Source organism: Lepidochelys olivacea, assembly GCF_965140295.1.
Source record: "Lepidochelys olivacea isolate rLepOli2 genome assembly, chromosome: 5".
In the NCBI taxonomy this organism is placed as follows: Eukaryota; Metazoa; Chordata; order Testudines; family Cheloniidae; genus Lepidochelys; species Lepidochelys olivacea.
In genome coordinates this window covers 27,892,366-27,912,391 of record NC_140415.1, presented here as the reverse complement: position 1 = coordinate 27,912,391, position 20,026 = coordinate 27,892,366, and the positions used below count along the sequence as shown (strand labels likewise).

General features: G+C 41.2%; 1 protein-coding gene across 8 annotated transcripts in view; it reads right to left on the bottom strand.

The window, feature by feature from the left end:
- OSMR (oncostatin M receptor) overlaps window positions 1–19,586 on the bottom strand; it is a 68,839-nt gene extending 49,253 nt beyond the window's left edge. For 2 of the 8 annotated variants that reach the window (XM_084628472.1, XM_084628480.1), the window contains exons 1-2: window positions 11,447–11,718; window positions 2,888–2,974 (exon numbers count right to left, since the gene is read on the bottom strand). In XM_084628472.1, coding sequence (XP_084484598.1) covers window positions 2,888–2,957 — 70 coding nt within the window. In that variant the 5' untranslated portion in view covers window positions 2,958–2,974; window positions 11,447–11,718. Of the gene's footprint in view, window positions 1–2,887; window positions 2,975–8,953; window positions 9,164–11,446; window positions 11,719–15,887; window positions 15,907–19,177; window positions 19,299–19,330 lie in introns of those variants that run through there. The other 6 variants (XM_084628476.1, XM_084628474.1, XM_084628475.1 and 3 more) reach the window with 6 other exon arrangements.
- Between the last annotated feature and the right edge of the window lie 440 nt (window positions 19,587–20,026).

Below are 20,026 nucleotides of genomic sequence, written 5' to 3'. Positions count from 1 at the left end.
GAAGCTGCAAGAGTGGTCACATGCCCATCCCCAGCAGTGCAGGCAGATTGGTTCAGGTGCCCGGAGCAGCCAGTAGAAATGTAAATCACTGGGAGTGGTGAGGGGAGGGAGGGGGTTTAGGAAGTCATGTGTGTGACAGAAAGAGACACTCTGTCCCTCTCGCAGCATGCTTGATGTGGTGGGGCAGGGCTTCGGGGTGTTTCTGAGGAGGTAGGTGTGGGACAGGCTCTGTTTCCTCAGGAGAGCAGAGTATAGCAGCCTGTCTGCTTAGTGAATTTTTCCCATTGTCTTTGTGAATTCCCCCAGGAGCATAAAACAGGTGTAAAAATTTTAAGGCTCCTTTACATTGCCAGAGTGGTGTAAAGGATAGTATGGCCTTATAAATGCATATGTTGCTTTAGCAATTAGAACTGGTCTAACTTTTTGGACAGAAAAAATTTCCTATCGAAATGTGCTCCATGAACTGTTTGCTACTTCCTTTTCTGGAGATGGTCAGTAGCCAATATAAATTATGAATTTGATTCCCCAGTCCTCACTTGCTCTTCAGTTGCCCATGATGTAACACTGAGCATATGGCTGCATATATTTGTTGACTAATAACTAGAAATAAAGGGTGAAACCTATCTACATTACTATTAGGCAAGGGGATTTGGGGATTTCATTCAATGCTCCCCATTCCCAATCTCCATCCATTGTATTGTAGTTTAAATAAATTGCCAAAATAGTTGAAACCAGAGTGATTATACTGCATTACTTTGACAAATAAAATATGCAGAATTTTAAAATATTGTGCACAGAATTTTTAGGTGCAGAATTGCCCCAGGAGTATATAACTATGCAAAAAATCAGCCACCAAACTAATATAGTCAAACCAGTATAACTTTTCTAGTGTAGATCAGCCCTTGGTAACTGCTGTCTTTTCATGATAACCACTGAAAATACAATAACACAATAACCTACGCAATGCTTTAATTATGGATTCATGTGCATGGTTCCAAAACTATTGTTACAAGCCATGTTCATTTAAATATACACAGGCTTAGTGAAAGGTGTCCACACAATTTCCCTTGCCATCTAAGCATATGCATATGTGCTCGTGTCCGGAAATAGCACATGCATTTGTGGTGCAAAATTTGAGGATTTAGCCCTAAGATTTGGATAAGTGTGACTAGAAGGCAGAAGACCAATGCTGACATTTACATGGATGAGACAACCAAGACAAATGCAACAAGAAGTGTGATGCTTCCTTGGGATGCCCAGAACTGTGAGTCACCTTGTTATCCCCCTGCCTCAGTGAGAGAGAGAGAGAGAGAGAGAGACTTGCTTGTGTTTAAGTGAGCGTCAGCTCCCTGACGTCACCCATTTGTTGGCTACACAAACAATCTCCTCAAGGCTCTGCCAGCCCTTACTTTGCAATAGGTGCATCCCAACCCCTGAACCCCCTTGAAGCACTTCCCCTGTAGCGTCCAGCCCTTAACCACTGGACACTCCCAAAAATTACCAGCTAAGCTGTTCCCAAAGGAACGGTACAAACATCAGCTTGTTTGGTTCAACTGAGGATCAGATGCAATATAACATCACAGCACTGAGATATATTTACAGTGAAAACAATCATAAGTTTATTATCAAAGGCTAAGATTTAAGAGATAATGAATGAGTATAATGGTGTAAACAGAAATGGTTACATATAAAACAAAAAGTATACCATGCTTTCTACAATCTAAACTTAACTTTAACAGGCTAAACTGTTGTCTAAATTTGTTTTAGGTGAGAGGGTTTCTCTCTCAACATCTCCAACCAACACGATGTGGATCCCCCTTTCATAAATGCAAAAACTGCTGTCTTTTTTGTTTTTTCAGTGAGGGATGAAGGATATCTTTCTGCCTTCTCCTTATACTTCCCAAAGTCATTGTTTTCTCCCCAGAGTCAGGATGACCCCATGCGGTTTACTCCCTGGTGTGCTGGCTCCATGTTGACTTACATCTTCATGTTGACATTGTATGCAAACCAGATTCCATTGTGTTGGCTTACAATTCTTTTTTAACATATGAATCGAGTACACATGTGACTACATCCTTTGTCTGGCCAAAACTGGTATGTCAACCCTGCCTGAGACATATCCCTAAAACATATTTTCAGTACTCCTTACATAACTCCTTAATATCATCTGTACATACATCTCACAACAATTATGAGGATCAGTATGCCTGATTAGAGACTTCAATAATCCTTTTTGGATAGGATTCAGAGTAGCAGCCGTGTTAGTCTGTATTTATCCAAAAAGGAAAGGAGTACTTGTGGCACCTTAGAGACTAACAAATTTATTTGAGCATAAGCTTTCGTGAGCTACAGAGCTGTAGCTCATGAAAGCTTATGCTCAAATAAATTTGTTAGTCTCTAAGGTGCCACAAGTACTCCTTTCCTTTTTGGATAAATACTCTAAAAGTGGTGCGCTAAGTGTAATGAGTTTGTGAGGCCTGTTTGGATTTGCTGTTACAGAACAATGAACCCTTTGCAAGCTGGCAGCAATGGGCCTCCGTGTCACATGAAGGAGTCTTGGAGTACAAAACTGGGCAAATTGGAAATGAATAATCCAGAGAAGAAAATACAGGTCAAAAATGGCTGAGAAAAGTAGTAGTAGATAGATAAATGTGTCTGATTTCAAATCAACGTGAATTATTGATTTAACAAAAGGTAATTTTACAAGGTGAACTGTGGTGCTTTTGACCCTCCCTCATGCTTTGTAATGAAGACAGACTGATTTATTAGCATGATAGGTTACCTAATAACAGTAGAGCTGGAAATGAGCCAGCCCTAATTTCTACAGAGAAAGTTCTATTTGTTGTATATGCATTTCTAAGTAAAAAGCATGCATTCAGATCTCTACCTTGACCTTGGTATATACTGAAGCACAACGCCGTGTAGAGGAATATTGTCCAAAGCATAAAATTATCCATCAGTTATCCACCTTCTCCTGAAAAGGACAAATTGTGAAAGAATAAACTTTCTTTTAGTTTGAATTTCATGCTAGAAAATTGAGCCTCATATCACTTAAATATAGGAAGCATGAACAAAGGAAAACAAGACATAAAGAGAAATTATAGTGATCTTTTTGGATCTGGTTACACTATGTGGAAACATCCACAAATCCCATCAAAGATTAAATTAAGCTAATTTAACAAAACAATCGGTCTTTAAAATGCTGTGAGGGTTTTCCTTTCAAGGAATAAATCTTACTAAATTGAACAATAAACATGAATATTTATCCTCAGCTCCACATATCTTATCTCCTACGGGTCTGACATGTAAGTGAAAGAGAGATTCCCCTCAGCAAGGAGAGAACAACAACAAAATTGTAAAATACCGTGTGGCTCTAGGACCAAAATCTGCCTTACACAGGTTCTGAGTCAAAGCTCACTGAAGTCAATGGAAAGACTCCCATGAACATCAGTGTGCTTTGGATCAAACCCTTAGCACCTACTTGAAATTAAATGAAAACATTTTGTTTTCACACTTTGCTTTAATATGACATAAATGTACAGTTCTCTGCCTTTCCGGAAATTACCCACAGCCTTGTCTAAACCATTTACAGGCTGAGTTGCTCTCTGGAACTCACATTGCGATAGGTAGGAATTCTGCTTTGACTTGCAACATTGGAACCTAATGGTCTGATTGTCTGATGTTGTGAGATACATAGCACCCTCAATTCCCATCACAGTCTCAACACCTTGCCCTGTCACTGCAGAAGATATTTTCCACAGGAAACAGTTATTCCAACTTAGTATCCCTGGGCAGTTGTGAAAAGTACTCCATGCTTAATGGACCTGATTTAGGTCAACTCTATTTGAGGACTCTTTGAATTGGTTAATGGGTGCTCAGAAACTTGCAAAATCAAACCTCCTCTTTGGAAGTTTTTCTTTTCCACTCAGTCAAGAGGATCTTCCCATTTGCATTCTGCTTTCTTCAAAATTGTTTAAACCATGAAATACTAGCTGATGCTCATGTTCCTGTGATAATCATGGTGTTGATGTCACCATCTGTTCTTTGTGTCAATGATGTGACCTGTGACATTATTTAAGTTTTAACCATCATCTGACACATACATACTACAAAAATCAGGACAAAATCTCCTCAATTTATCACTAACTAAAACTGCCAACTATAGAATATTTGTGGTGGAGCTGGGTTTACTCATCTCATGAGAAATAAACAATTGTGGTAATCTTAACCTAGTACAAGAAAAGGACAATTCCTGATGGTAAAAGAAATGCTGATCAGAGAGAAAAACCCCCAAAGCATGAATCAGCTATGGCATTCCAATCTCATGTTACTGCTTAGGAAAAGTTGAAGCACACAACCCCTGCCCTAAAGCACTGCATGTAGTAGCAGGAGTTGAACTGTTGCTCATCTAATTTGATGCTGCTGCTTGTCTCATTCTAGTAAAGGCAAACAGAATGCAGCCACATTTGTTTCTGTATTAGCACAAGGCTTTAAAAGTAAAATCTGTGTTTAAACCATACTGTGTATAGATCTATTACAGCCGGCATGGAAAACTTCTCTAAAAACTCTAACATACATATATTATAAGATTAAAGAAAGCTAATAAGATGTCTTTGTGGATGCACGCAACATAAATCCACTGTTCTCATGTCTGTCCAAGACTCAAAGAACTGATAACTATAGCTTTGTCAGGCTCACTTCGCAGGTAGAACAGAATCTGAAAAGCGCTATGTGAAACCATGTGGGTTACTTTACAAAATAATAAATTACAGTAAACTGAATGTAGACAAAGAGAGGAACTAGTGCCTGCTTACAATAAGCCACAGAGTGCTGGACATTAGAACTTGTTTTACTGAGAGAGAGAATGCTGATTAGGATATTCAGGTTATTCTCAACTCTCTTTGAACAGTGCTATGCAATCTTTCATTTTCTAAAGACACAGGCAGAAGCAATTTTGGTTTAATTTCTCATGCTAGGGAAGCAAGAAAAACCACTCCCCTACCCACTGTAAAAAATTCTTACAAGTACAAATGTATTCAGTGGACTCTCCCAAATTTGAACATCAATTATCTTTACATACTGTACTACGAGCGCTGACTTCAATGAGTTTCCCTGCATTTATGCTGAAGTAAGTGAACACAGAATCTAGTTGTATGAGACTGCCAGTTAAGAGGGGTCAAAGGAATGGAAATACCTACTTTATTTGTTTAAAATATTACCGATTCAGGGATATATTAATTTGTCATGTGGAGTGAATTTTTGTACTGTTTGGCCAAATAATTGATCTCCCTACTTATAACACATAGTATGTTCATATTCAGTGAATTCACATATAACCAAAGGACCGCTGCAAGAGCTAGCTATAGCAAACCAGTTATTTGCACTGTTAAAAGTTTAGAAATTTTTTTTCTAGCTGATCTAATTTAAGAGAGATCAATGGAAAATTATTCATATGAGTTTTGCACAAATTTCCCTTTCTGATAGACTAATGGATGGTCTCTGCTGCATAAGTGCAATATGCAACTAAGCAGAATCCTTTCAAAGCAAGTAACATTAAACCTCAGACAACATTCTATTTAATGGATTTTATTTCAATTATACCAAAGGAGTTCAGAGACACAGCTCTTTCTTTCCTTATTTAGGGGAAAAATCATTTAAAGTCAGGGTGCTGAGTCTGTTTGCACTCGCACCAATTTCATGCCAGTATAACTCTGTTTATTTCAGATGCATTATTCCCTGTTTACACTAGTATCAGTTTGAAGATAATTAAGCCCAAAAGGAGTCATGTCTTGTAGTGTTTTGTAGGATTTAGCCCAAATTATTTTATCTGATTTGTTGCTCATTATGGGCTTGATATTGTGAAATGCTGAATACCCTGGCCCTGATTAAGCACAGCATTTACGTACATGCTTAACCATAAGCACATCAGCAGTCCTAGCAACTTAAAATTAAATATTTACATAAGTGCTGTTCTAGATTGGAGCTAGCATACTCAGCAATTTATAGGATCAAGCTCACTCATGACACACACACAATGAAATGAGAAAGCAGAAATTATCTGGTCTTTATCTCTAACCGGGGGGGGGTCAATCCTGTAGTCCTTATACAAGCTAACTTTCCATTAAACAAGTCACTGGGGCAAACCTAATGTGAAAAAAGTTGACAAATCTGATAAATTCTGTCTCGATTACAGGTCGCCTTTCAACTAGCATGGGCAGGCGAGAGAGCACATCTGCATTTGCGTGCACTTCTGTTCTTTGACTTTGATGTCATAGACGTAACCAGCTAAGAAAAACTTCCTAACTGTAAGTATGGTAGGACAATGGAATAAACTGCTAGGGAAGTCGTGGAATCTCTTTCACTAGAGGTTTTCAAAAAGAGGCTGGATAGCCATCTGTCTTGTATGGTATACACACAAATCCTGCATCTTGGGAGGGGATTAGACTAGATGACCCTTGCGGTCCCTTCTAACCCTATGGTTCTATGATTCTAAATTCACTGGGAATTTTGACTGAGTAAGAACTGCAACATCAGGCCTTTTGCCTAAACTACTTTCGTTTAAAAAAAAAAGTTTTTATCTAAACTGAACTTTTAACTACTTTCTAAAAATGAATACAAATGTGACCACCTAACTCCATCCATGTGCAGCATCAATTGATTTAGTGCATTTCATTTAGGATATTGTATTGTTACTTATTATACATTAAGAATGGTTGGTACAATATTATATTCCTTTCTATGCATCATATATATTCCTGAGCTAGCTGCAGCATTCAGCACTATAATGATCTAATGTAACGTTTCTCAAACTGGGATCTGCGAGGGTACTCCAGGGGGTCTGCCAACCCTGCTCCTCAACTCCTCCCCCTCCTTCCCAGTGCCTCCTGCACACCGAGGAACAGCTGTTTATTGGCATGCAGGAGGCGCTGGGAGGGAGGGTGAGGAGCGGGGATGGGGCATGCTAGGGGAGGGGCAGGAAGAGGAGGGGCAGAGGTGGAGACGGGGCAGAAAGAGGCAGGGACAAGAAGGGGCAGGAGTAGAGTGGGAAGAGGGGGGACAGGGTGGGGTCTCGGGGGAAGAGGTGGGTGCGGGTGGGGCCTGGAGCTAAGCGGGGGGTTTGGGGGTCTGTGAAAAATGTTAAACCAAAATGGGGGTCCTCGGGTTGCTAAAGTTTGAGAACCACTGATCTAATATAATGCTATATTTTGATCATATTTGTATGTGATTGTAGTTAATTAAACCAAATAACAAGGAGAAAGGCTATAACACCCCATTAAAAACCAAAAAATATGTATTAAACATTTAAATAACTAACATCTGATTAGGAATTAGGTAACAAACAGAATTCTTAATATGTAAAATATATAGTTATAGCTAATGCTTTGACTCAAGTGTCTTCCACAGAGCCATAAACATTCAATCTTCATTTATACAAAAGCTTCAGATTGCAAATACCTGTAGTAAACAAACTACCTCATGATTAATACCAATTACTGTCAATCACTTATTTCATAAAAATAATCATTATAAACAGCGCAACAGAGCAGCATTCACAAAGTGTCTTTAACAGCATAAAACATTGCAGTCAAGGCTATGCCTTTGTAGAGCACAGAGGATATAGCTTCACCCACTGTCTGCAAAGCGTACAAATTCCATCCTTTTATAACCATTGTATTCAGGCAAATTTCCAGACTGTGAACTAATCCAGAGGGGAGAATGTTAACTTTGGCACCTGTATCCACCATGCATTTAGAGGTATATCATAAATTTATCTGATATGGGATCCCAGGGCCTTGCCATATGAAAGGAAACATCAGAGTCCCTGATAAAAGTGGTCTCATGTGGCTCCATGTTTACAGCATGCATTTCAGGCCTCCCATCATTGCGAACCAGTATACGACAGTACTCTAATTTAAAGTGTTCTTCATTCCCACGAGCCCAACACACAGCAGTTCTATACAGGCAGGCAGGGAAGTTGACCAAGTGACTCGTACTACCACAGCAGAAACAGTGAGAAGCTGGCAACTTTTGCTGCTGAGGGTGTGGAGCAGGAGTAGGTAGCATTATATGACTTTCTTTGGGTGATGGAAGCAGGAGCAGCTAATGATTTTGTTGGGGACACTGGGGCATGGCCACTAGGTAACTCGAGGGGATGGAAGACCACGAGTGTCGATGAAGACCCCTTGCACTAGGCCCAGGTGTCCTTGGCCCCCCCTCCCGCCTGGAGCCACTCGCAGCAGCTCCGCGTACTAGGCCCAAGTGTCCTTGGCCCCCCCGCCTGGAGGCACACACAGCAGTTATGCTGAGAATCTGCAACAATATGTTGCAGAGTCAGACTGCCTGAAACTAAGCAAGGCCACACAGGGCAGATATGGAAGAACAATGCTGAATAAAGCAGCTTTATGTATAGTTTAATAAATGATACAGAGAATCAGGGAACTAGCTGGTAACTGGATTGGCTGGCTATATGGATACTTGGGGCAGCTTGCTATTGGATAAGTATGCTGGGAAAAAGGATGTATAAAAGCCAGTGTAACTTCCTGCTCTGGGTGCAGGATTTGAGATTTTATTCTCCCTCTACCTTTTTGCAGCTGCAAATAAACTTTTCTGCTTCTCCACCCCGTTGTGATTATTGGGTGTAGCACACCGGGTAACGAACCAACTCAAGCTGTTGTTCAGCCTCTCGGCACTGGGTGCCGGCAACAGTTTAAGGGTAGACACAAAGGTAGCAGCAGTCTGAGACACAGACCCCTTTCAACCCGAGCCCTCTCAAATGCCTCACTCCTAGCAACTGAAGCATCAAAAGTTAGAGCTCTAACATCTTCAGCCAGTAACTGTTCACCCAGGGAGTCCTTGGCTATGCTAGTCACAAAAATATCCCTCAGCATAGTCATCATAATGTTCCCAAATTCACAGTCCTGGGCCAACCACAACAAATGATACGCAAACTCACATATGGTTTTGTTGGACTGCTGGCAAGCTTCAACATATGTTTTCCTCTTTAGCAAAACAGAATCTCCAGTCCCAAAATTGACGTGGCTGTGCAGCGCCTCAGTGACTAAGGAGGACTTGGGCTTTGGGAGTCCATCATAAATATCAACGGCATCATGGGCTAAGCAGTTCTGTAGCGAGGGTAATCTAGCAGCATCAGAAAGTTCAGAATCTGCACATAGTTTAGAAAATTCCAAATAAAGTATTGCCAGTCAACAGCCAAAGGATGTGCAGGTAGCATGTGTTGCAGAATAGAAGCACTCGTTACCATAATGTTACACTCTGGTCCACCCCAGAACAGTTATCCCAAAACACAAGGAAATCAAAGCAAGTAAGTGGTCAATCAAACCAAAACATATAATAACCATGAACCACGCAAGTCAGCAACAGTGTGAACAAAACATAATAACAGTACAAATGGCAGGTTTGTAGCAGCAGGCCCTGGGTAACTGCACACACCCAATGCTATGTACATACACAGGAATAGGAACTGGAACACTGAGTTTAGAGAGCCAGAAAATGAACAGGAACAGGGATCAGGAAGCAACACACAGGAAGGCAATATACATGCACAGCTGTCATCATGAGGACAAAAAGAATTGCAACCTTGGAATAAAATGCAAATTCAATTTCAATAAAACATAATTCTTGAACAGTCATTTTAAGATTAACTCTCACTCGAGTAGCCTGAATAAGGTAGACATGGAATTTTCATACTTTTTCCTTGCCATTTACTTGAGTCATCAAAATAATTCCATATTTTGAAATAGCAATTCTTTGGTAGTTGACTACGATGGTTCAACCAAATATTTTATACTAGTATCACTCAGTGATTAGATTAAAAAGATAGCATCATATTTTGGGATGGATTCTGTGACCTGCACATACAGTCCCATATTAGAGTATGGCACAACAGGACCAAGCTGTATATGTGTAGATTTAATAGGCTATATGTGAGTAGATTTATTTACACTAAACCGCTTTACACCACTCTAGTAATATAATGGGGCCTTAAATGGATGTTAAATGAAACTCACTTTAAGACCCATGCCAGAGTGCTGTACAATACCTTTACTATAAATGATAATCAGGCCCTGTTTCCAAAGTCTTTTATTTTACAGTTTACTGCTAATTTGACATATTTTTATTTACAAGTTTCATTAGCTTGAAGAGAAAAATCTGCTGCTTCAAATTACATTTATGGGCTAATTTTGTGTCTGCAAAGATGCCTGTTTACATAAATTTTACCAGTAAGAAATTAATTCCATAAATAAACTATTTTACTAAATTGTGGGTTTTAAAAAAAATATTTTCCATAGTACAATAAACAGCGGAATTTGCATGCTTGCATAACAGTATTTTTCACATCTGCACTAAAATCAGAAATACACACAAGGCTAACTGATTACTTGCCAAATATTTTTTTCTCCTTATTTTAGTCATGTACATTTTTCTTCTGGACATTTCAGCACCCAGAGTCAGATCCTCATTTGGTGTAAATCAGTGTAGCTCTATTGGTTTCAGTACAGGTATGCCATTTTACACCAGCTAAGGATCCAAGTTTCCACTATTCTTTGAAATGTTTGCTCTCTGTTTGGCCTGTTTCCTCAAGTTTAAGGACCCTCAGTTTGTGACTTTTAAAACCTGATAATGCAAACTCAATTCATGTGAGTGAGGTCAGCTTATGAAGAAAGGTTTGATTCGTAGAGGGGATAAAAAGTCAAAGGAGGACTTGTGGCACCTTAGAGACTAACTAACAAATTTATTTGAGCATAAGCTTTCGTGAGCTACAGCTCACTTCATCGGATAGTTGATAATTGATGTTAGGCACACCTAGCAATCCACCAACCTTATTCCTTCAAGAACTGTCCCGACTAACATGTTACCTTTCCCTTTCCCCGCAATGGCTATGGGAAGAACCCTTTAACAGCAACATTGCTTATACCAATCCTTCCCATCCCTTTTCAGGTCCGGCTTAAGAACTGTCAAGCATGAAAGTGAGTGTGACAGTGAAGGAATTAAAAAACAAAACAAAAAAAAGAAACCGTGGGAGAGAGATGATGACAGAAATAAAGAAACTGCAGCTGAAGAGGAAAAAAAGAAAAGACAAATGATAACAAAGAGTGTCCGAAGTACGGGACATTATTCTAAAAGGCCTGTCCTTTTCAAAAGCAAAAACAAACCAAAGAAAACTGTTAAAAACAATATGCAAAAAGAAAAGGAGTACTTGTGGCACCTTAGAGACTAACCAATTTATCTGAGCATAAGCTTTCGTGAGCTACAGCTCACTTCATCGGATTTTATGTATCCGATGAAGTGAGCTGTAGCTCACGAAAGCTTATGCTCAAATAAATTGGTTAGTCTCTAAGGTGCCACAAGTACTCCTTTTCTTTTTGCGAATACAGACTAACACGGCTGTTACTCTGAAAAACAATATGCTAACACAAATACCTACCAGGTTTCAGCTGAGTTTTTCCCTGTAGGACTTTCTTCTGCAATTTTCTTGTCCTTCAGTCCCACTTTGCTAATTCCTTTCTCCCTTTCCCTGGCTTACTCCTCTCTCTCTCTCGCAACCCTGCACGTATTTCCTGTTTTCCTCTTCTCACTCTCTCTCTTTTCTCAGGAAAACGTGTGAAGAGCAGCCAAAGGAAACTCGTAATCTAATGCTGCTCTGTGACAACGTAGGTTTTGCTCTGTGCAGTGAGAGGAGTTGCAAGGGTTGGGAGAATCACATGGAATGCTGCCACCAGGAGCATTCCCTATGCAGTATTATGAAACTGGTGCCCCTATGCCTGACGGCAGCCCGGGGGGCAGAGGGGAGGCAGCAAAGGATACCAAGACACCTGCCCGCCTCACGGTGGTGGAGAGTCATCGTTCCCCGCAGAGACCCCCGTACCTTCTCCCTCTCACAGAATGCGCAGCGCCAGCGTATTCGGCTCTGTGAATACGGCCCCTGCCTAAGGAGACTGCAGTGCACGCTGCGTGTGCGGGAGCTGACCCATTCTTACCTGCTGTCATGGGCAGTGGGTGAAGCTGCCACTTGGGGAGGCTAGCTCCCCAGCCCACCTCTTCTGCCTGTGGCCCCGCATATACTTGACCCTTGCTCTGCCCCAGGTCCCGCCCCCACTCTGCACAGGCCCCATCCCTCCCCACTGTCTCCCTTCTCTCTTCCCTCCCTCACCCTGCTCACCACCTTCCAGCCAAATCCCTGAACCCAAATGAAGCAAATGACATTTGAAAAAAAACACTCTTCTGCAATTTCTTTCTAAAGAAAATGTAGCATTTTTCCACTGCAAGCCAGATGGTGAAGACTGGACATGCAGAAGGTACCTAATTAAAAGCACTAAACTTGTGAATAATAAATGTCAGTCACAGGTTTTTTGATATGCCCTGAAGTTTGTCAGATTTATTTCCAAAAACTTTGTAGTAAGGGCAAGTCAGCTGTCTTGCTGAATACAACATTAAATATTATGGAATACATGATGCAGCTCTTCTCTTTTTTACATTTTCTTAATCAGTATTTCTAAGCTGATTTTATATTTTAAGTGTACTCTTAAGCCTTCATAAAGTAATCATTCCAGATCACTACATATTTAACTCACTGAAACAAAGACATTATTTTAAAATAATAAGTCACAGAGATTTAGTGTGTTCATAACAATGTTCATTGCCCTTAGAAAAAGGGAACACTATTTTACTTTGTGTGATCTCCATAACAATAGACATGTTTATGAAATTTCACCAACTTTAAAAAATATTTTTCCATGGATTTTAGGCATGGCATAAAGGATTTTATATCTTACTAGGTACTGATTTTGCTGGAGGGTTCTTTTAAAACTAGTTCATCAGATAGTCAGAAGTAAAGAAAGGGAAACTCTCTGTCCAGCTATCTGGAAGGAAAGGGGTGTTGTCTCTATAAGGGCTCTCTTCATCCGGGGCAAGGGGGAGAAGGGAGAAAGGGATGGATCAAAAGGACAGGAAGATTTTGGAAGCAAGTTTTTTTTCTATAGTAATTAAAATTAAAATGTGTATTTTAGATAAATGTGGTCTTTTGAAGGATTTATTTAAAAAACTAAAGGAGTACTTGTGGCACCTTAGAGACTAACCAATTTATTTGAGCATGAGCTTTCATGAGCTACAGCTCACTTCACGTGAATGAAAACTCACTTTAAGACCCATGCCAGAGTGCTGTACAATACCTTTACTATAAATGATAATCAGGCCCTGTTTCCAAAGTCTTTTATTTTACAGTTTACTGCTAATTTGACATATTTTTATTTACAAGTTTCATTAGCTTGTAAAAAATATTAGCTGTAGCTCACGAAAGCTCATGCTCAAATAAATTGGTTAGTCTCTAAGGTGCCACAAGTACTCCTTTTCTTTTTGCGAATACAGACTAACACGGCTGTTACTCTGAAACCTGTCATTTAAAAAACTGTATGTCTGAAGATCCAAGCATTTAAGGCTAAAGATGATTGTGCATCTAAAAATCTATGCAAGGATTTTTAGAGATGTGATTTTATAATCTTCACCAACTCACTAATGAAATATTTTTTAAGCAAATTTTAAACAAAGGTTCTGTAGACTAACATGTTCTGAGTAAATATTACAGTAATGCACAACTGCTTTTGTCAGTAAATTCAGAAATTGACAGGAATATGCCTGGGGTTTGTCAAATGCCTGTTAAATGGCTTTATTACCACTTGCATGACTCTTTAACAGTTTCAACGTTGTGCTAATAGGTCTGGCAGGCTGGAAGTCTTTTTCACTTTTAAGTTACTAGATCTCCTCTGCAGTAACATACTCTTTTACACAGGTTTTTTACACACCTCTGAACAACATACTAACCCACAGAGACCTTCCTACCAAGACTACAAAAAGAAGGATTCTGGGTGGACTCCTCCTGAAGGTCGAAACAACAGGCTGGACTTCTACATAGAGTGCTTCCGCCGACGTACACAGGCTGAAATTGTGGAAAAGCAGCATCACTTGCCCCATAACCTCAGCCGTGCAGAACACAATGCCACCCACAGCCTCAGAAACAACTCTGACGTCATAATCAAAAAGGCTGACAAAGGAGGTGCTGTCGTCATCATGAATAGGTCGGAATATGAACAAGAGGCTGCTAGGCAGCTCTCCAACACCACTTTCTACAAGCCATTACCCTCTATTCCCACTGAGGGTTACCAAAAGAAACTACACAATTTGCTCAAGAAACTCCCTGAAAAAGCACAAGAACAAATCCGCACAGACACACGCCTGGAACCCTGACCAGGGGTATTCTACCTGCTATCCAAGATCCATAAACCTGGAAATCCTGAACGCTCCATCATCTCAGGCATTGGCACCCTGACAGCAGGATTGTCTGGCTATGTAGACTCCCTCCTCAGTCCCTACGCTTCCAGCACTCCCAGCTATCTTCGAGATACCACTGACTTCCTGAGAAAACTACAATCCATCGGTGATCTTCCTGAAAACACCATCCTGGTCACTATGGATGTAGAAGCTCTCTACACCAACATTCCACACAAAGATGGACTACAAGCCATCAGGAACAGTATCCCTGATAATGTCACGGCAAACCTGGTGACTGAACTTTGTGATTTTGCCCTCACACACAACTATTTCACATTTAGGGACAATGTATACCTTCAAATCAGCAGCACTGCTATGGGTACCAACATGGCCCCACAGTATGCCAATATTTTTATGGCTGACTTAGAACAACGCTTCCTCAGCTCTCATCCCCTAATGCCCCTACTCTACTTGCGCTACATGGGATGACATCTTCAAATCAGACATCAAGAATTATAACATTCAAAAACCAGTTGGAGAACACTTCAATCTCTTTGGTCACTTGATTACAGACCTAAAAGTTGCAATTCTTCAACAAAAAAACTTCAAAAACAGACTCCAATGAGAGACTGCTGAATTGGAATTAATTTGCAAACTGGATACAATTAACTTAGGCTTGAATAAAGACTGGGAGTGGATGGGTCATTACACAAAGTAAACAATTTCCCCATGTTTATTCCCCCCCCCCCCTCCACTGTTCCTCAGACGTTCTTGTCAACTGCTGGAAATGGCCCACCTTGATTATCACTACAATAGGTTCCCTCCTCCCCCGCTCTCCTGCTGGTAATAGCTCACCTTAAGAGATCACTCTCGTTACAGTGTGTATGGTAACACCCATTGTTTCATGTTCTCTATGTATATAAATCTCCCCACTGTATTTTCCACTGAATGCATCCGATGAAGTGAGCTGTAGCTCACGAAAGCTTATGCTCAAATAAATCTGTTAGTCTGTAAGGTGCCACAAGTACTCCTTTACTTTGTTCTTAGTATGTATTTGGAGGCTCACAAAGATTCTGTGGAGTAGCATCCACTGAGGCAGCCTGGAACCGAAAAGAACCCTTAAGAAATTAAATATGGCATTGACTAGTCATAATATGACCTGCTAACTCTTAGTATTTTGAAAAAATACACAGCTGAATTCTACAAATTAGTCAATCTCTTTTACATATGCAGTCTTTTTCTGAATATATATATATAAAATCTTCATAAGAGAGAAACAGAAAGCATCTCATGAGCTGTTGTGTTTAATGGGTAAATAACAGGCTTCTAAAAATGCATATGTAAGAAATGAACGGATACCATTCAGGTCTCCTAGACACATAAAGTTGTACTTAAGTCATCACTTACTCTTGTTTTTCTGATAAATACAAAGCTCTTTAGAAACCTAACCTCATGCATTATTACCCAAACAGGGAAGATATTATGTAATTAATAATAGTCTCCTGTGAAGGCTTTTATTCCCCCCCCCCCGCCCCCCCCAAAAAGAGCATTACATGCTCATGTGTCTCTTCAAATATGTGAAGTCCTTGCACTCCCCATACCTCTCAAGGAAGACATGCTATATCGCAGTCTGTAAAGTGCCAGGGTCCAGGTCTGTGACTGATACTGATGGAATCAGTAGCCCAACGTAAGGGATCCTGCAGCAATAAGAGTGCTAGTATCATGATCTACTTCAGGAATCTGCTATGTGAACTGATGTTGGGATTTGGTTTACTCTGGACTAGGGGAAATTGCATATCTCCTAAATTAGGGTGGTAAAAGGGGGGCAATGTGGGTTGCAGGGGTGGAGGGGAGGGAGACATGCAACCAAAAATTAGCCTGATCCAGCAGGATACAGGTGATCTATTGAAGTTTTTGCTGCTTGCTTCCACCCAAATATGTTGAGGTTTGCTGAAGTAAGTGTGGGGGATGAGGAGAGAGAGACAGCAGAAGCAATACAGTACTTCTTTCCTCTGTTTTGACTTACAGTTGCATTTGTGACCAAAATTTGGTATGATTTGACAGGATCCAGATGAGAAAGCTGAGTTTTTGCAGGGCTATTGTGATCAGATGTGTCCAGGTCTGGATTTCTGAGATGCAGTAGGAGCAGGTAAACATGTTCTCTAAAGTAGTGGCATCTTGGAAACTGGAGCCAAAATCTGGCAGGATCTAGCAGCAGGATTTGCAGCATCGTTGTTGGGATGTGTTCAGCTTTTTGTTGTTGTTGCTGGAACAATGTATTTAAACAACGAAACAAAGTATCGGGACCAAGTATTAGTTGCTCCAGCAGATACTAGATGTCGTATTTGACTGTATTGCTGGGCCAGGATGCATCAGGGTCAGGGTGTCTGAAGAGGAGCATTGATATTTTTTCTCTATTTATGCAGTAGAAATTGTTGCACTGAGACCAACAAGTGTCAGGATCCAGCTTTTAGCTCCCCCTCCCAACATTCTTTCTAAGTTCTATGACAAATGTGTCTAGAGTAACACACCAGCCACTTTATGGTCACGGTTGGAATATTTGAGGCTACAAATTTACCCTAGTTGTAACCTCATTTGTAAAAAGTATTGTAACATCTTGTGAACTTTCATATAACATATAATAAAAAAATGGTGGTGGAAAGTAGGTTAATTTGCTTTCAGTAATAAATGTTATAAACAGGTGCAAGAGAACCAGACAATGAGACTACATTACTCCAAACAGTAAAGGCCATGCTGATATGATTAAGGACTATGCTTGGAAAAAATGGAAGATAAATGAATCAAAGTTGGTGTGTCAGATAATAGGCCTAGGTCTGTCGATTAATCACAGTTAACTCACGCGATTAACTCAAAAAAATTAATCGCACTTTTAATCGGACTGTTAAACAATAGAATACCAATTGAAATTTATTAAATATTTTTGGATGTTTTTCTACATTTTCAAATATATTGATTTCTGTTACAACACAATACAAAGTGTACAGCGCTCACTTTATTTTTTATTACAAACATTTGCACTGTAAAAATGATAAAGAAATAGTATTTTTCAATTCACCTAATACAAGTACTGAAGTGCAATCTGTTTATCATGAAAGTTCAATTTACAAAATGTAGAATGATGTACAAAAAAAATAACCGCACCCAAAAACAAAACAGTGTAAAACTTTAGCACCTTCAAGTCCACTCAGTCCTACTTCTTGTTCAGCCAGTCAAACATGTTTGTTTACATTTATGGGAGATAATGCTGCCCGTTTTTTTATTTACAATGTCACCTGAAGGTGAGAAAAGGCATTTGCATGGCACTTTTGTAGCCAGCATTGCAAGGTATTTACATGCCAGATATGCTAAACATTAGTATGTCCCTTCATGCTTCGGCCCCCATTCCAGAGGACATGCTTGCATGCTGATGACGCTCGTTAAAAAAAATGCGTTAATTAAATTTGTGACTGAACTCCTTGGGGAGAATTCGCAAAAAGAAAAGGAGTACTTGTGGCACCTTAGAGACTAACCAATTTATTTGAGCATCAGCTTTCGTGAGCTACAGCTCACTTCATCGGATGCATCAAATAAATTGGTTAGTCTCTAAGGTGCCACAAGTACTCCTTTTCTTTTTGCGAATACAAACTAACACGGCTGCTACTCAAATTTGGGGAGAATTGTAATCTTGGATGATGACCAGCACGTGTTGTTCGTTTTAAGAACACTTTCGCTGCAGATTTGACAAAAGAAGGTACTAATGTAAGATTTCTAAAGATAGCTACAGCACTCCACCCAACGTTTAAGAATCTGAAGTGTCTTCCAAAATCTGAGAGGGATGAGGTGTGGAGCATGCTTTCAGAAGTCTAAAAGAGCAACACTCCAATGCGGAAACTACAGAACTGAACCACCAAAAAAGAAAATCAACCTTCTGCTGATGACGACAGACTCAGATGTTGAAAATGAATATGCATCTTTCTGCACTGCTTTGGATTGTAATCAAGCAGAATGTGTCATCGGCATGGACGCATCTGGCATGTAAATATCTTGTGATGTTAGCTACAACAGTGCCATGCGAACGCCTGTTCTCATTTTCAGGTGACATTGTAAACAAGAAGCAAGCAGCATTATCTCCTGCAGATGTAAACAAACTTGTTTGAGTGACTGGCTGAACAAGAAATAGGACTGAGTGGACTTATAGGCGCTAAAGTTTTACATTGTTGAATACAGTTATTTTTTGTACATAATTCTACATTTGTAAATTCAATATTCATGATAGAGATTGCACTACATTATTCATATTAGGTGAATTGAAAAATACTATTTCTTGTTTTTTACAAATATTTGTAATAAAAATAATATAAAGTGAGCACTGTACACTTTGTATTCTGTATGGTATTTGAAATCAATAGATTTGAAAATGTAAAAAAATCCACAAATGTTTAAATAAATGGTATTCTATCATTCTTTAACAGTGCGCTTAATCACAGTTAATTTTTTTAATTGCTTGACAGCCCTAATTAGGCCTAATTTGTGGGCAAAATATTCATCCCTCTCTGGGTCACCGAAAGAGGAGTCGGAGAACAAAACTGCAGGATGTGTTAATTAATTAGACCCTTACCAAGCAATAGGAGGTTTGAAATTCAAAAAGGAGACCTTTGCAATAAAGACTTGCTAGTGATAGAAAAGCCCACTTTCAAACGCCACCAGTGGAACCACAAGGGCTTTTGTTGGCCATGGATGGTGTGTGGGGGAGATAAATTTGAACTCCCACCGTCCCTCAAATCACCACCCATGTTAAGTGCCCAGGAATCATCCTGCCCTGGAAAATAAACGGAGTAAAGAGAGCGGGAGAGAGGGCCAGCAGGAGGGGGTGGGGGAAAGGGGTACTCACTGCCTTGGCTGCTGGAGCTGCCGGGGGCTGGGTAGCCGCGGGCTCGCTACGAAGGCGTCTAGCCTGGCTAGGGGAAGGCACCTGAAGCGGGGCACACGCCGCATGCAGAGCCCTCCCTTCCCTTCCCTTCCCTTCCCTTCCCCGCTCGCTCACCAGGGATTGGGAAGCTGGGAGTTTTAGCAGCTGGGCCGGGCTGCCGTGTGGGTTAGCGGGGACTGGCCCGACTCCGTGCTCGCCAGCTGCCCCCGCGGTGAATCAGCCGCCCCCAGCTGGCTTTACGGGAACGGCGGCTTGGAGCGGGAGGGGGCTGCGCTTCCCAGGCTCCTTCTGGGGACCGGCGGCGCGGGGGACTGCGCCGCTGCCTCGGGCCGGGGCCGGGTGCTTCACCCCCGCCAAGGCTGACGGGCGGGCAGCCAGCGCATTCCTCCTGGGGCCGCCGCTCTCCGCCGCGACGGTGCGGTGGGAATTTCCCTGCCTGGCTGACTCCAGCTCGGGGAAGTGGAATCAGTTCCGCGGGCTGGAGGCGCCGTTTTCCCAGGCGGAGGAGGCTGGGACTTGCTTTATCTTGGCCCGTTGCCCCCGGGGCCTGCTGGGCAGGCAGGCCCGAGGAGGAGGATTGAATTAGGGCCGCGGGCGGGGTGCAGGGAGCTAGTCCGACAAGCAGGCGAGGGGCCGAGAGCGCTGCTGGTGTCCCGCGTGCGGAGAGGGGCCGGGGTTGCGTCTCGCACCGGGTTCGCTAACACGTGTTAGCTACCCCGGACCTGCGCGCGCTGGCCTTAGGAAGCACTTTTAGCTGGACGGGTTCTGGGCTCCTGCCTCCAGGCTGTCACCCAGCCAGAGTGTGGGCTA